Here is a 14839-nt window from a genome sequence, read left to right as displayed (position 1 = left end):
CTTCTATCTATCAGTCTGTGCTGTTAAAGACTCAACCCTGCTTCATCTCCGAAACCTCCACAAAACAAATGTCTCCACTGACACTTCAACCAAAGGCTTGAATCTCAATCAACCAATAAAAGCACATACTGGAGTGACAACATTATTATTCAGTGCTTCCCCCATCTTTATTTACTTATATAGTTACAATTTGTTGACTGGTTTAGTCCCACTAGGCCAGTAGTCACGTTTTCAGGGGAGAAACCCAAGTTTGTATTCATATATACTTAGGGGTAATTGCCATACTACTCTTAATAATTATTGTGGAATCTTTTACATTCACCTGAGATACCATAAACTCACTACTGTGGGCCCCTACTTTAATATCTCATACAAAGGATAGCAGACTCAATAGTTCAGCACCCCTCTTATGCTGAAATAAAATGTTAATATTTGAAAGTAAATCCAGGCACCTAGTGTGGGAATAGAACCCATGATCTTTTGATCCTCCAACATAAATCGTGAGTGTGCTACCTGTTAGGCCAAGGACACCGATTCAGTCTGGAATAATCTACCATTGCATAAAAAAAAAAAAAAAAACAAGTGATACCCTTGCTTCCTTTAAGGCAAACCTTGATGACTGGGTGGGTGCTGAGAGATTCTTCCTGGACCTGAAATATCTTACCCTTGTGAACGCAGGAGGTACCCTCTGATGGTAGGTAATAACAAGATGATAATGGCCATTGAACTAACTCTGTATTTTGAATTCTATGAATGTATGAATTTATGCAGGGAAACTATTTTACAGACACAATCATTATGTAATCAAATAATGGTGCTAGACACCTTGAAACAATGTGCTCTGGGGATAGTTGAAAATTGCAGTTGCAGACATGAAGCAAAATGGTGTTTGAAAAAAAACATAACCATCCTGCAAGCTAACTGACTAATAAGTTGTGACATGCATCTTCCATGTCCAAGGCAGTCATAAAGTAGTTTTGTTACAGCAGGGGGAAGTATTCTCTTGAGAGTCGCCATCATCAGTTTCTTTACTGTTAAAAACTGATGAGAAGTGATAAGTCTAGATTTAGTTTCCAGTATGGGCCAACATGTTTAATAAGTGAAGCATCAGCTATTAAGTAATGTCTAATATCTGCAGTTGTGTTTTAGGAATCTGAGTTGAATCAGCAGACACGTATACAACAATCCATCATGTGATCTAATGGGCCTCCAAAACTGGTGTCAATGTTGGAAGTTGCATCTGAAAGAAATGGAAAGCAAACAGATGAGAAAATTGTTGGGCCTGTAAGTGAAGATCTTCTCTGTTGTTCTAATAACTATTTCACAAGGGAAGCTTCCTCCTTTTATAAATCTACCTGAAAGGAGTATATTGATTTGTATTTATTTTTTATTTTTTTGATAGTATGAAAATACCTGCCATGCTATTGAGCACATGCATGGAAACTCCGTTGAACAATTTTTCTGTTTTCTTTTTTTATTGGCAGATCATTAGCCTATTAGATAAAAATAAATCTTTTAAAGATAAGCCTGTAACAAGCAACTTGGTATTGACATCCTCTAGAATTTCCTAGATAATTACACAATTGTAGCCTTTTCCCTGATAGCTGTATAATCTGAATTATATACACATCTAAATATGTATGCACTCATCATATTAGCAGAAGATATTAGTTCTTCCATTATTTCCTTATGTCCCTTCAAATAGACACAACATATTTTCTTGCATTTAATCCAAAACAGAGTTCTGATTGCGTGCCATGTACTCCATTTAATTAATACCTGATTTGAAATAGTAACCCCCCCACACACACACACACACAAACACACACACACACACACACACACACACACACACACACACACACACACACACACACACACACACTTTTTTGGATATCTGATGAAATCTGATCAAAAGTCTTTTCTTTCTCAGGAGGAACACTAGATTAGCCATTGTCCTTCTCAAATAAACTTTGGGTTACAATATATTAAGGCTTGGTTTCCTTTAGGATTATTATAAAAATCTGCACTCCAGCTTAGATCTTTATGTAACCTAGCATCTTTTTTAAGATCTGGAAATGAAAAACATCATGGTTAAAGGTTTCATGTGAGATACCATACATTTTGTTTACCAGTGACAGTACAGACCACAGTTTAGACCGTTTACTTTCCTGTGATTTCAAATCTAACAATACCTATTGATGGAGGTTAAATATTAAAAACTCCTAGTTTTAGAAAAACTCTCCCACAAAATTTAACATATCCCCAAACATATTCTCTGAAGTTTAACCTATTTAGACTTTATAACATCGCTGTCAGAATCTCAAGCTACTTGTAATGGAATCTAGCTCTTATAGAATTCATCTTCCTTTTTAGTGGATGGTGGTCACTTTTACCTTTTATTTACACTAGGATAAGGGAAACACTTGACAAATACCACATCATCTGATTTAAACGAATGAAGCACTGATAAAATTAGTGATAGAATAGTGAAGGTTGTGACTGTAATGCCTTCTGCACTAGCTTAAAGTATGTCTGTACAATCACGTGGCTGTTGAAAGTATGACTTTATGAGGAGCAAAGGGTGTCATGTAATGATGTAGCTAGAAGCGAAATTGGTAGCTGCATTGGTGGGAAACAAATATGGTTGGTTCTCTAATTATTCATTTTGACTCTTGTTGGATTCTGATAAGGTTTTTGTTTATGTAAAATGCTGATGGAGCTTCCAGATTATTGATCTGTCTCAGAGTATGAGCTACACTTTTAGCACTAAGCCGAGCTGACATTTATGAAATGTTTCTAATCATTTTTTGACTGGCTATCATTGCCCTAATAGTGGGATCCTTTGATGTCATAGCACCATTACAGGCCAAGGGCAATTTTTCTTATCTTTCTCATAAGTAGCTTTCTTATCCACTTATATCCCTTATTTATATTTCATTCATTTTATGGATGCCCATTTCAGAGTATTTTTACACGATTTATGTTTCCTTTTTGTTATATAATTTAGAATACTTTTCTAATGAATGTAATTTTCTTCCAACAAATAAGATTTTATTGCCTTTTGTTTCCTTATTGCTGTACTAAACTCATGACAATGTTCACAATATTCAGAACTGTGTATACCATCAACATAAAATAAGCAGTGTAAAATGGAAATCCTTGGAGTAATTAGTTTACAGCATGGACCGATTTAGGTGGATAAGGAGTAAGGTGAGTGGATGCAGAACTGTAAATTAAGTCAGAGTTCAGCAGCAAAACAGCTATAAAATAGGTCTTTAATGACTGATAAACTATTCATGAAACAAAAAGTGTTATCTGAGTATCAAAGTGATGGTTTCAAAGTGGCAAAAAAGAATGGATTTGGTGCATGCCTTTACTACCTATATGGTAATCAAGTATAACCTGACATCACTTCTTATGTAAGTGGAGGGCCAGCTTTAGCTTGTGAAAGGAAATAGATCTAGCTATAATAAATACATACATACATACATACATGCATGCATGCATGCATGCATGCATACATACACACATACATACTTACATAAACATAAATAAAGCCAGATAACTATATATTCTCTGGTGAGTTGACCCATATGTTATGCTCCAGTTTACTGCTATGACTCTCACTAAAGAAAGAGAATCCAGTTTGTTTGTATTTTATTTTAATTTTGCTGTTGTGCCAAATGTATATTCCACATTATTACCAAGATAACAATCATTTCCAGCAATAATCAGTACAAGTTATTTCAATACAGCTCGCCTGTGACCAAAACTCATAATTTAAAGAACAGCAAAATCATTCCATTCCATTAAAATATAGTAGTGAAAAGCTCTTCAAATCCCATGACAAGACAGCTACATTCCTTAAGCTTCACTGCCATTAGTTTATCAGCACTGCATAACAGAATGTCACTATGGCAGCTGAAATAACTTTTCTCCTATTAGTATGCCTCTATGAAGGGCCTTCTATGTAGATCAACATGCTGAACTGATTTCTCTTTTCATTTTGCAGAAGGTTGCTACATTTATTACAGACAAAATACACTCAAACCATTGAAATGTCATCATACAGTTTAACTGCCTTCAGACAATCTGTTAAAGTCTGATAGGGATAATCCTGGGAGCAGTAAGACGTATTTTAAAACAGTACTATCCACAGCACAAAGCCTAGCACATAGCCACATTAATTAATGCCCAGGGGAAAGGAAAATGTAGCACAACGTTCTACTGATAATCAAGAATGTAGCAGAAACAGGCAAAAAGATTAATTTATACAGAACTGCATCCAGCTAGGTGGCATTCACCATAACACTCTGCTGTTAAAATCTAAATTGATTGTGAGGAGATAAAGCATCCCAAAATTCATTGACCTTATAATATATAAATGCATTTTGATCTGACATAATGTTATGAACAGAGAATATCATCTTATCTGAACTGCACTGCATTGTAACACCCATTAACATAACATGTAATAGCCAAACACATTAACCTAGAAGGGCATAGTCATTCCTTCAGCTGTATTTCATGCAACAGTTTTTGAAAAATCCAGCAGGACAAAACATTTTATCATATTCCTGTTAACCACGTAATGTCTACCTCCAAAATAGCAATAACCCATTATAAATAGCATTGCCAATTGTCAGCATTTATTCTGCTTGATATTTAAGTTATTAAAAATGTTGCTCAAAGTATAAATGCTATGTGATAGTTTTGCTTTCCAGCAGCAGATATTTACTTCTGTGAACATTCTCTCTGTCTAATTAGTGCATTCAGTGATATTGAAATTCAACTGTCTTTAATTTTAAAAATATGCCTTCCTTAAGCCATGAAAATAATGCATTTAATATGTGCTTCAAATAGCCATCTATGTTTAATAATTGCTTTTACACTAAAGTATCTTTTCTGTTTCAATTTTATAGCTAAATGGGTGATAATGCAACGCCTATCTATAGCCAAGGGCATTCAAGGGCCAACATAACAGTATCACCATTTCATTTAGAAATAAATGAATAGGTACAAGAAAGAATGTTAATTATCCTTCTGGATGGAAATGCAGAAACAATACATGTTGTGGTATATAAAGCAGTTCTAAGACTTGTTTGTATCCTTGGCAGAATATGTCATGTTTGACAAAGGTAAAATGGCAAACTCAGCCTTGATCTCTGCCATGTTCTTCTTTCACTCCAAGTATGTAAACTACCGTTTCAAAAGTAAAATACAGCATGGATAAGTTACAGTGCATCTAGAACTCCTGTTTCAACAGAAAGTTATGTTTTCAATCAAAATAATAATGCTCTCATGTTTATTGGAGCAGAAAACAGCAGTTACATTTTTTCAATTCAGCACACGTGCATGCCTTTATTGGTACAGCATTTGTTGCTCAGGGACTAATCATTAGTGTATACAGATTTATGGTCTTACCATGTATGGGCCACAGTAAATCGACGGCGTTGTCGAATGCTTTTATTCACCAATAACTTTCTGAAAAGGCGAGGTGAGTTCCTTGGAGAGCTACGTGGTGAGATTTTTGGAGATGTTGACCGCTTTCCGGTCAATCCAGTCAGCCGGGGAGGTTCTAGTTCTAAATGCATATGTTCCTTAAAAGTCCGAATATAAATATCTGCATCTGGTGCTGTAAGCTCCCTGGAAGAAGAAGAATCATTTGTTGTCATATTGCTGGTGGTATCCTATGTCTCACAACACACGAATCTACAGTCATATCACTCAGGTAGTTCTGTTGATGATAATTCTGCTAGTCACAGCGGGAAGATCAGATAAAAATAAGCACTTATCAGCAGCTAAAAATGATAAATTCTGCTGCAGCAGTAATGCCAGAGACAGAGATGAGCAGATGTAGTTAGTAACAGCTCTTACTTCACAGCGATGCCTCTAAAAATGTGCCTATGTGCCTTCTGTTTCTGTAGCCTCCTTGTGGATATGGTATGTCTGCAAACTACACACTGACACTCATTGAATTCATTCAGCTGAATGTACCTCCCTCATGAAATATTCATAGGAATTCCTGATCAATCCTTTCCACAGATTTGCTGTATTAAACTATTAACAGAAGAGACTCTTAGTAGCTTTAATGTTCCGCAATGGCCAAGTGATGCTTGGAGATCCTGGCAGAAAACTGTTAAAGCTTAAAGAATGGCTGCTTTGTATCTTAAAAAAAAATCTTCATTCAGTACCACAATTTCATAACTGTGTACATTCACACAGTAGTGTGTAGCTCCACCTGCTGCAAGATGATTGGCTAAATATTTTCCATCACCGTGTTTGCCTTTTCTCTATGTATCTGCACTCATGATGCTTGCTAATAAAAAGAAACAAACCTACGTTTCAATCTTGTTTTGCTGTAATTAAGCAACTATTAGACTTGAAAAAAAAAAATACCAAATACTGTAACTAAAAATTAACATAATGTATTTTTATGTTTAAATGTTTACCTATTTGTAAGCAATAATATTATTTGATATAACATACATTTAAGTTTTACTATTTCATAAAAAAATGTTTCAATCACATTTCTTATCCAGGAGGAGGGATGCGAGTCCTTTCTACATTAATGCTTGTCTCACTGTCATATGATTCATATTACTATTTATTACTGGAATGATGTTATCTTGAATATTTCTCATACTTGACATGAATATTTTTAGTGATTCATGTAGTAATGTTGTTTTGATAGACTCATATGCATTTAAAGTATGTCCATATGTGTGTGTATGTGTGTGTGTGTGTGTGTGTGTGTGTGTGTGTGTGTGTGTGTGTGTGTGTGTGTGTGTGTGTGTGTGTGTGTGTGTGTGTGTGCATGCATGCGTGTGTGTGTGTGTGTGTGTGTGTGTGTGTGTGTGTGTGTGTGTGTGTGTGTGTGTGTGTGAGTGTGGGTGGGTGAGTGTGTGTGAGTTTGGGTGGGTGAGTGGGTGAGTGCATGCGTGGGTGTGTGTGTGTGTGTGTGTGTGTGTGTGTGTGTGTGTGTGTGTGTGTGCGTGTGTGTGTGCGCGCATGTATGTTTGTAAACATATACATTTACAAAAATAAACACACCTGTGCATATGTACACTCAGATATGCCAAGTTTTGCAACTTCTGTCTGATATCTACTTAATAAGGGCAAAGGAAAAGAAACTGATTATATAAATTTCTAATTTCTCATTTTGTACAAATGTTGACAACATTATATATACTGCAGAGTTATTTGCATTTGTTTTGTGACTGTGTTTCAGTCAGATAGCTGTTTACATATCATTCTTATCTGAACACATAATGAATGGAATGTTTAACGCTTTTGTAATTTTAGGTAGAAATGAGACGTTCTAATTTTACTAATGTGCTTCTATGCTCCAAAGAATGCAGGAGGCAATAATATCTCAGGATCAGAAAAGAAATGTAACACAAGCATAAATAGGAAATCTAATTATCATTACAGTATCTTTTACAAATATATTTAATTGATTTTTAAACGCAAATTTTTTGTCGATGCATACGGAGGTAGGGTTGTTAGCAATTCTCCTTATGTAGTTTTACAAGCATTCTGCATACATGTTGCAGGTATGCCGTTTCTTTTCTGCTAAAGATTACATGATTGAGAATGAGAGAATGGTAATACAGAAAATGAAAATGTAAAAACAAAAAGCATATGTAATTATCAGGACAGCTAAGGAACAATGAATCTGCCAGGTGGCAATGTCAGATATTCACTGGTGGATACATTCAGACATGGCTTACAGACTTTGTAAGTACAAGCAACCTGACGTGGAATTTGCTAGACAGATTCTGAAATAATCACTGAAAATGCACTTACAGAGAGGAAGACCAAAGGACTGTGCAAGTAAGCAGACCTGTTATCATTAGTCAGGTAAATAAGGCCTCAGTTACAGTCTCCATATGGTCAGGGTAATTTTAAAAAGCCTCAGTAGCACAAGATACATCAGTGATGTACAGAAATAAAACTGGTAAATTCTAGTAATTTTAAATGTTCACCATTGCATTTAGCTGAGACTATTCATAAAATTGTGCATGGCTACTAGCACAGGACTGCACCGCTGTGATCTTTGCAAAAAGTATGTGAGCACACATATTTGCATTTAAAATTATTGAAAAGCAGGGGAATGCTGGTCAGATTCCTTGTATGGCACTGAACAGGGAAGTCAAACAACACAGATGTGATGTCCCAACATGCCAATAAGTCACCCCTGTGCAATGCACACAATCCCAATTTGGGGCTGTTGCTGAATCCCAGCCAGAGGCCTAGGAGTTAGCTTTTGTAAAAATTGTTAGTTCACACTTGATATGCTTGTATGGTCAACATAAACCCTTATTTGGTTGGGTTAATGAAGCAGTTTAAATGGTTTTATAAATGTTGTGGTGTCTTGGGCAAAATTAATAGAAACTGCTACTTTAGAGTTAGAAAAGCAAAATTTCACTGCTGTCTGATAGTGATGCAGGTGAGTTTTGAGATAGCTGGAAACAATAATTCTTTGGGTAGAATTTGGTTAATTAAATACTAAAATAAGAGTGTTGAAGCTGACAGTGTCCTGCTTACTTCAATAGCAAGTCTGTGTAAACATAATGGAGGGAGAATAAAATGATTGCCCTACAGTCTTGTATAGCTAAGTCTAGGTTTGTGTTTTGTCACATTAAAGTCTGGTTCATTTCTGGTGTCACCAAGGTGCCTCTTTGGTTTGAACAGTATGGGTTTTCAGCCTTGATGAATTGCCATTACTTAACTATATGTGGAGGGGGTTTCACTCCATGGTCGTGGCTTTAAACTAAAAAGATTGTGAAGAGAAAGGTATTCAGATTCAGCAGCAAAAGAGTCTAGTTAAAAAATAGACAACAAAGAAAGAAATGACTGAAACTATGGCTGGGAAATCTTATTTTGTAATACAAGCAGTATGGCAAAGAAAATGTTTAAACTGAATTACAAGCAGTGACGTGAAAATGGTGGGTATCACAAGCATTACAAAGCATGGGCAAGTGAAATGAATACAAGGGTATGGATGTGCAAAACTGAAGGTTATTTAGGAATAAATGAAGCTTGACAACAAACTAAGTTGTCCCAGGATATCTTCATGGCGGGTTAGGTTAATATTAAGGGGAGTTAAGTGGATTGGGGAGGTGAAAGGGTTAAATGGAGGCAGGGATGGTTGGTAGGAAATGAGATAATGATGGGGAGAGGCTTAAGAGGTTTTGTCTAGTGTAGTTGGGTTAAGCAATCACATTTTGGCGTGAACTTGCTACAGCAGGTTTTCGTCAATGATGACCTACAGGTATTGGTAGTCAAGTAGGCTTTGGAATGGTTGGGTGTGGAAGGGGTGAGTGATGTTCAATGACAGGGGCTGGTAGTACTCAAATATATGTATATATATATATATAATGTTTTTTTTTTTTTTTTTGTGCGTTTGTTGGGGATGGGGAAAGGTATACTTATGGTCAAATGTCAGGAGGAGGAGGGTGGTTTTCCTGTGTTTCCCAGTAGCCATCCTGTTAGTTATCATCAGTACTGGCCCTTCTTCCCATGCACTGATTGCTTTTGGGGGCTTGAAGGGCTTGTGTCAGTGGGGGCAGCAAGCATGCTTGGTCTACTTGGGGTTTCCCAAAAAAAAAAAAAATGATAATAATAATGAAAGCTTTACATTAGCAATCTGATTAATCTCCTGTTACTTGTTATTTATTTGCTTGTACCTACTCAGCACAGACTCCACGTGGGCCAGCAGAGTAATCCAGGCTGCAGAGAGCTGAATAAGCGACTTTTCTTGATACTAAGTATATTTTTTGTTGCTTTCCACATCTGAATACCTAGCAACTGTATTTCGCCTGCCTTTCTGTTACATTGAAGCTGTTTTTACTGCATTTAACTTAATATTGCACTTGGAATCCTTGTTTGTTACTATTTGACTGTATTTGTAGCAAATTCTTCTGTGTAAGCTGTAGTAGCTGATTCATAGCATTTATAAGTGTTTTCTGTACCTGTTTCTGCCTGTTTTGTGAAAAAAAAGAAAAAAAAGAAAAAAATATCTCTTGTTTTTCCTGCTTTACTAGTTTAGTCCAGTTTCAGAGTTGCTGATTCCTGGGCTTTGGTTGTAGTTCCTGTGTACTGTTTCCTTGCCTTATTTGGGGAAGGAAGCTACCTTGCTTTCCTGCTTTACTAGTTTAGTCCAGTTTCAGAGTTGCTGATTCCTGGGCTTTGGTTGTAGTTCCTGTGTACTGTTTCCTTGCCTTATTTGGGGAAGGGAAGCTACCTTGCTTACCAGTGGGAGTGGGAAGCATTGAGCTGCCTTTGTCCAGTTTTGTGAGGTTTCAGCCAGTAACTAGTAGTTTATTGGTCATTTTGGGCCAGTTTCTAGCTTTTTCCAGCCCCTGGTATAAAAGCGTGCTAAGCGTTAAGCCTTGATTTAAGCGATTTAGCATGAGCTGCCACTGTTGCACACTAGGGCAGTGCCGGTTAAGCAGGTTTAAACTATTCGGGCTACCTAAAGTCCACTCTTCAAATTTTCCCTTAAAACTACCTTCCTCGAACTATACTACTGATCAAATCAGCGTATCCTATAACTAAAAGATCAACTCTACTTGACTCCAAGTAGACTATTCTCTATCTATTAAACCTAGCACTTGCTCCTACAGTACTTATTACCTTGATACGGCACTCTTGTCATAGATAGTACCCCAAAAGGCAACCCCCATTTCTCGGTCACCCACGTCCCCGAATCTTTTTAAAGTTTTCGTCTACCCTTCTAGCATGTCGAGGGATCAGTTGCTAGTGTCCTCTCCTGCTCAGCTGGTGAACCTGGGAATATTGAGGCAATGTTTCAATTGCCTCATGTACACAGACAACCCTTTCCTCCTCCCACAAAACACAAATACATGCGAGAGATGCAACTATACGGCCAAACTGGAGGCTGAGCTCTCTCAACATAGGACTGGCAAGACCAGTCAGGAGGAGAAGGTTACCACACACACTATAGACCCAGTCTCACATAGTACCATTACAACCTCAAATCATACACATAAACACACAAAGACATACTCGGAGGCTCTGATCAAAAATCTACCAAAACAGCAGAGGCCACCAAAGCAGACACCCAAACAATCACCACCTCAGAACACAACACCCGCAACACATAGACCTCACAGTCAGAGTGTCAAACAGTCACAGCCCTTAAGGCCAAACACAATGCCAGACACACTAGTCATTGGTGACTCCATAGTCAGACACACTGATGTCCCGCTCACCAGACTGAGTAAGGAGAAGGTCACAGTAAGCTGCCTGTCGGGCGCTAGAATCCGCCACATAACGCAAGCACTCAGGTCTCTCAACAGCAGGTACAAATATGACTCAGTCATTGTCCACGCTGGTGTAAACGACCTGAGACGTACCTCCTTGGACTACATGAAAAGAGACATTGAGGAGCTCTCTGATTATGTAGCCCAGGCAGGTATGACCCTGACCTTGAGCAGTATCCTACCTTCACCAAGAATGATGCCACAATACAGAGATAAGATGATCAGCTTTAACAATTGGCTTAAACACTGGTGTCATTCAGAGGGGATCCAGTATCTGTCTGCCTGGGATGACATGCTGGACAAGCCACGCTGCTTTGCAAGGGACGGCTTGCACCTGTCACCCTGGGATTCGGATATTGGCAAAGGCTCTTGCCACCCCATAGTGCCTTTTTAGGCAAGGCTCAAATTCTAAACCTACCACCCTAGAACACAAAAGGAAAAAACTAAGGGTAATGCTGCTCAATGCCAGAAGTCTAAATCTCAAAATGCACGCACTCGAGGCCCTTCTCAGTATGGAGAACATCGATGTCTGTGCTGTGACAGAAACCTGGTTCAAGGCTCCTGAGAGCACCCCAGCTATCAGGTTTTACCTCATATCATGCGTTCGGCCCCAAAATCCGGACAATACCAAGAAAGGAGGGGTATCCATATTCATCAAGGACACCCACACCTCAAGACTGGTGGCAACGCACGATGCATCGGAGACCATCCAGGTGCAATTAACCATAGGCAAGACTGCTCTGCAAATTGTAGCATGTTACAGGCCACCCTCACAAACTCAGGAAACTCACATGGCCTTCCTGAAAACACTAGAGGGATAAATGTATCACCAAACACCATCATACTAGGTGACTTCAATTACCCTAATATAGACTGGGAACACTACTCAAGCACAAACACCCTAGCCCAAAAGTTCCTGGAATTCATAAACTCAAATGCCATGGAACAACTAGTCACCATCCCCACAAGAGGAGATAACATACTTGATCTCATCATCACGAACATGGGAGCACAATGTTCAACACCGAAGTATACCCCTCACTGGTGAGATCAGATCACAAACTAATCTCGCTGGAGGTCCTCATCCCACCCCACCTGAAATAAAAAGACCACAGTAAAGAACTTCTCAAAAGCCGACTTCACACTTCTAAAGACTAGTGTGGTCTCCTTTCAGGCCCCGAGCCGGGAAAACAATACTCAAGCCGCTGAATCACTTACAAATGCCTTCTACCAGCACCTGCAGGACTGCATGGATAAGGCAATCCCAAGCAAAACAAAGACTCTTTGTACCAAAGGCAAGCGTCCAGTCTGGTGGACCCCAGCCATAAACAAATTCTACAACAAAAGGAGGAAGCTACTACAAGATAGAGCAAAATCCTTAAAAGGTAAGACACCCTTGATCACTATAAGTAAAAAACTAAGAGCTCTCATAAAATCATCCAAAGCAAATTTCGAGAGAAAAATAGCTAAAGACTCAAAAGACAATCATAAGGCCTTCTTTAGCTATGTTAGAAACCTAGGAGGAAACTCCCAGATATGCTCAGAACTAGTTCAAAATGATGTGAAGATTACTGATCCTACAGACATTGCCAACATACTGGCTGACAGGTTCAGTGCAAACTTCTCCCCTCCCCAAAGGAGAGATATCTATACCAAATGAGTGCAGCCCCCCAAACATCTCCAGCGCCCAAGTGAGAACTGCTCTCTCCAAAGCAAAAAACACAGCATCCATGGGACCCGATGGTGTCCCCGGCTGTGTGCTCCACGAACTCAATGAGGAATTAAACCCACAGCTAGGACAGCTGTTTAATCAAAGTCTTACCTCTGGATACATACCCAGGGAGTGGCGCACTGCAACTGTGGTCCCACTTCACAAAGGCGGTGCCTCCACAGACCCTGGAAATTACCGCCCCATTAGCTTGACAAGCCTTATCTGCAAAGCCATGGAGAGGATCATAATGGACCTCATAAATAAAGACATAGGGAATTTGCAGACTTTGGATCCAACCCAGTTTGGCTTTGTCAAAGGCAGATCATGCCTTTTAAACTTGGTTGACTTTTTGAAACAGTCACCAAAGCCATTGATGAGGAAAGGCAGTCCATACAGCCTACCTCGATCTGGCTAAGGCCTTCGATACAATACCCCACTCGGGTATCATTGAAAAACTCATCAGCTTAAATGTTAACCCATACATCACAAGATGGGTTGCAAACTGGCTGAGTGACAGAACCCACAGGGTCAGAGTTGCTGGCGCCATGTCAGACTCAAAGCCTGTCACAAGTGGTGTCCCACAGGGCTCAGTCCTGGGCCCACTCTTGTTTGGCATCTACTTTTCCGAAGTACAAGCAAACACAGGAGGGTTATGGCTGACAAAGTTTGCAGATGACTGCAAACTGGGCCATAGTAGAAAACACATCTGACACAGATATCCTTCAGAAGGGTCTCACAGAAACGGATAACTGGTGCCAGAGCCACGGCCTAAAGTTAAATGCCAAAAAATGCATAGTCATACCCTTTGGGAAAAACAAGGTTACCCCTAGCTACCAAATAGGTGGCAATCCACTGAGCACAGAAGAAGTTATCAGGGACCTGGGGACCCAGGTTGATAGTAGTCTGTCATTCGACACCCATGTAGCTAAAGTAGTTAGGAAGTCCTTCTACATTGCCCACCTTATCATGAAGGGATTCTCATCTAGATCAAGGGAGGTCATAGTCTCCCTTTACTCATCACTCATCAGACCAGTGATTGAGTACAATGCCCCATTCGGAATGTATCTGACCCGACACTTGCAGCAGCTGGAGAGGCCACAAAAGTTCCTCACCAAAAGAATAAAGGGTCTCAAAAATCTGTCCTATGCTGCCCGACTGAAAGAACTCCAGCTCTATTCAGTCGCTTACCGCTTGCTCAGAGGTGACCTTTGCCTAACATACAAGGCCATGTCAAACCCAGATTTGATGAATATGCTTCACCTCAAAAAATCTAGATCCATCAGAGCCACAAGGGCGGGAGACTTAAACCTCGACACGGCTATTAATAGGACGTGCTGGAGGGATAGATTCATCACCCAAAGACTCCCTATGCTGTGGAACAAAATCCCGGTACATGTGAGGCAGAGCACCTCGCTGGCCTTGTTCAAGAGAAATCTTGACCAATGGATGGGAGATCGCAGATATACCCCAGGAATTACCTCAGTGTCACTGCTCGACAGAGGCACAGCAAAATAATGGGTATAGTTCCCCATACTAAAGGGGTGGCGTAAGCCACAAAACAATGGGCTAGGCTTATAAATGCCCTCGGGCAGATAGCCTAGTATGAACCTATGAACCTATGAACCTATGTGCACAGCCCATTACTGTGGGTAGTTTTGTGGCTTTCACTTGGGCTCAGGATTTTCTAGTGTGTCAATCTGCCATGCTCTGTTTAATGTATTTTCCTCAGTGAAGCTCTAAATGGTCTTCGCGGGCTCTGAGGAAGTCATTGTGATTGTTTTGTACCATGTATGCATGGTGGCTGCAACAGATGGAGGATTGTGTATTCTGGTGT

General features: G+C 39.3%; 1 protein-coding gene across 1 annotated transcript in view; it reads right to left on the bottom strand.

Moving 5' to 3' along the window:
• Window positions 1-6232, bottom strand: part of PDE4B (phosphodiesterase 4B) — a 2058783-nt gene extending 2052551 nt beyond the window's left edge. Inside the window, exon 1 of the mRNA XM_044085572.1 lies at window positions 5428-6232. Coding sequence (XP_043941507.1) covers window positions 5428-5678 — 251 coding nt within the window. The 5' untranslated portion in view covers window positions 5679-6232. The remainder of the gene's footprint in view (window positions 1-5427) is intronic.
• Between the last annotated feature and the right edge of the window lie 8607 nt (window positions 6233-14839).

Source organism: Protopterus annectens, chromosome 10.part0 (genome assembly GCF_019279795.1).
Source record: "Protopterus annectens isolate FY-2018-M chromosome 10.part0, PAN1.0, whole genome shotgun sequence".
Classification (NCBI taxonomy): domain Eukaryota; kingdom Metazoa; phylum Chordata; order Ceratodontiformes; family Protopteridae; genus Protopterus; species Protopterus annectens.
This window is presented reverse-complemented; position numbering and strand designations above follow the sequence as displayed.